This window comes from Morone saxatilis, unplaced genomic scaffold (assembly GCF_004916995.1).
Source record: "Morone saxatilis isolate NCDOM2014 unplaced genomic scaffold, NCSU_SB_2.0 Contig2, whole genome shotgun sequence".
NCBI classification, from domain to species: Eukaryota; Metazoa; Chordata; class Actinopteri; family Moronidae; genus Morone; species Morone saxatilis.
The window spans coordinates 434,514-437,709 of record NW_023339762.1 but is presented as its reverse complement, the minus strand read 5'-3'; the positions used below and the strand labels follow the sequence as shown (position 1 = coordinate 437,709).

At 44.2% G+C, this 3,196-nt stretch overlaps 1 protein-coding gene across 1 annotated transcript in view; it reads right to left on the bottom strand.

Annotated features, from left to right (window-relative positions):
• bcar1 (BCAR1 scaffold protein, Cas family member) overlaps nucleotides 1-3,196 on the bottom strand; it is a gene marked incomplete in the record, with an annotated part of 44,870 nt that overhangs the window by 21,295 nt on the left and 20,379 nt on the right. Inside the window, 1 exon segment of the mRNA XM_035664618.1 lies at nucleotides 494-1,228. Within this exon segment, the coding sequence (XP_035520511.1) occupies nucleotides 494-1,228 (735 nt within the window).

The window sequence follows — 3,196 nt, the reverse complement described above, 5'->3', positions numbered from 1 at the left end:
CTCTCTCTCAGACGACCACCCACCTAGAGCCGGGGTCTGTCCGAGGAACCTTCAGCAAAACTGTGATACACAACTGCAGATGAGACTCCCAAGAACAGTCAAATATCTGTAAACCGTATCACACAGCACAGGACAAAGGACAACCTTGAGTTTTGGTTTGCTGAACAATAAGACACACATGTACCAGCAAATACTGACAATAACAGGAAGTGCGTGTTACAAAATGATACAAAAACACCCACAACTCAGATCAGAACAATGAAACTAAATGTTCTATTCTCATCTGACATCAGCAACATATTCTCTCTCTATTTCTTTCTTTCTCCTTAGGATTAGGGTTAGGGTCACTCTATTGTCCCTTTTTATCATTTGCTAATTTAAAGCTTTCTTTCTTTCATCCTCTATTCCTTTCTTTTTAGTTTCTGTAAACTAAGAGCATATATCCATCTAATAATGGTACGTTACAGAATCAGCTCCTTCCTTCCTTCCTTACCTTGGCTAATGGCTTGTTGCTGCTCTCCCAGTTTCTCTTATCCAGAGAGGGGGGCACCTGGTACACATCCTGCCCAGCTCCTGTCCCCCCGGCTGGGGCTGTTCCTTGGCCTGGCACTGGGCCTACAGAGGGGGGGACTTGGTAGATGTCCTGCCCAGGCAGCTGGTACTGTCTCTGGGCTAGAGCTGGGGCCTTGCTAGGGGGTCCTTGCTGGGCCTGTGGAGGTGGTCCACTTGGGCCAGAGGGGATCTGATACAGACTTTGGGGACTTGGTTTGGGGCCGTGGGATGGGGGCATCATGTAGACAGAGTCAGGATTGGGCTGTGCTGGGCTGGGGGTGGAGTAGGCCGGGTGCATAGATGTGTACTGAGTTGAGGGGAGAGGCTTGTTGGTAAACCCGGAAGTGGAAGTAGCGATGGCAGCAGATGATGGAGCAGGTGTTGGTTTGGCATAAGCGCTTTGAGGGGGGAGGGGTCGCTGCAACAGGGAGGCGGGACAGGAAGTGGCTGGATCTGGCGTGGAAGGCGTGGCCTGTTGCTTGCTGTCATACATGCCGACCAGGATCTTGAGACGGTTGCCGGGGACAATGCCTTGGCGACCATGGAGCGAGCAGAGCCACCAGCCGTCCAATCCCTGCGTGTCCCGCTCCAACACCGTCATGATGTCACCCTTGCGAAAGGACAGCTCGTCCGGAGACTCTGCCACGTTGTCATACAACGCCTTGGCCAACACATTCTGTCGAAGGACAAAGAGAAATATATAAGAAAGACTGAATAAATATACTCCAATTGGTTCATGTTGCCATCTACTGTTAAATGTGGCTTAAACAAATCAAGGCAGCCCCCATCTGAGCTGTTAGTGTGTAGAACAAGAAGAACTGCAGAGAAAGCAACACAGTGTACAGACAAAATAACTTATTTTGTGGTGTATAGCTGCCTATTTAAAGTGTCCTGTCTGTACTGTCTCTTTAAAATTTTTGTTTAGCATTTGTTTGTCCGTGTACTGGCAGATCATGCGACTGACAATCAATTACAATTGATTTAGCGATGACCCATTAATATGATGGTTTTCTATGTATGTATATATGTTAAACCTAAATCCAAATACAATGGATACACACATACATGCCTTGAAGAACCTTTATTTCCAATCCTAACTTTTCATTTCACCATGTGTGGGGATGACTTTGTCTTATGTCATAGCTGTTTTCTGATCTGTTGCCCTTATGTTTAAAAGTTATATGTAAGAGATTTAAAAAGATGAATTTAGCAGCAAACAACTATTCTCTATGCAAATATATAGAGGAGTCATGGTGTCAAACTCCCTCTGCCTGTGTTGCTATCACAGCCTCTCTGTGGTTTGTTTCTATAGCCAGACTAACAAAGACGGTTTTGATGTTTTATTTTATTTCTATCCCATTATTTTGGTCTGAGATGCTGGTGCTGTAATGCAACATCCAGTGGCAAAATAACTTTGTATATTTAAACTTTAGTTAGGTTAGGTTTAGGCGCAAAAAACTACCTGCTTACAGTTTGAGAAACTTGAGAGAAAACTAAAGAGACTGTTGGTAGAAAATTGAATGGAAATTGTGGTCTCTTGTATCATAGTCCCATGCTTTGTTGTCTCAAAAGCAAAATGGTTGTTTAGAGATTTAATTTCCAAGATCTTCCTGGAGATGTTTCACAACCAGTGACAAAGGATTTTAATTTCTTGCAGCTGTGAGTACATACATGATGGCTCAATGTTGTCCATCAAATGAAACACATTTAGTCTGCATACTCTCTATTTTAAGATTCTTCTTCTGTTACTTTTCCAGTTACACACTCAGCACCTGCTCAGAATGAGTAGTGTAGTAGTATGGAACTGGAGCAAAGCAGCTAAAATAAAAGTTCTTGTGCTGAGCCATCGACGATGTGTGTGTCCTTCTATGTGAGAAAACCTGAAAAATCCCAGCCACAGCTGTGCACATAATTAGGACAGCAGCTACAGCACTGAGCCATATTGTCATTCATTTTCATAAATGACATGCTGTTACATGTGTTACTATGCAGCCAGAGAGAGGGCAAAGTACAAGGACACTGAAGTGCTCCTACTGTTTGATCATGGACAGTCTGGGACAAGCCAGCAGAAAACCATTAACACAATCATAAAGGGTGGAGAAATTATACATTATGGGAAACATTCAATAATAGAAGCAGAAAACAGGCAGTTCCGAACTCCATTTTGGTTGATTCTTACCAACACACATGTACATATGCGGCCATCTGTGTGGAAACCCAGCCTGCAAACAGAAACACCTCCCCTTAGTCTCTCTGGAACTCTCTAAAACTAAACCAATATTTGCCGTCCACGTCTGAACTCAGCCCACTCTCCTCCCTCCCTGTGCGTCTGAGTTCCATCCCAACTATCACAGACTGGTACAGCCTGTACTGGCCCCATGCCAGCTCCACACACACACCAACCTAAGCACAAAGCACTGCCCATTTAAATGAGGCCATGTAATTGGCTTCCAGATTTATAGTCAGAATTTTCTTTCACTGAACTGAAGGCCTGTTCATGGCTTCAGAGTGGGCTGGGAACCAGACAGAGAAAGATACTCGACCCCAATAAACTCACTTCATCAGATTCACTAGTTATGTTAACACGCACAGAAAATACCTGACACTCCTCCACATTTCCGTGATATGGTAAATGGTAAATGGA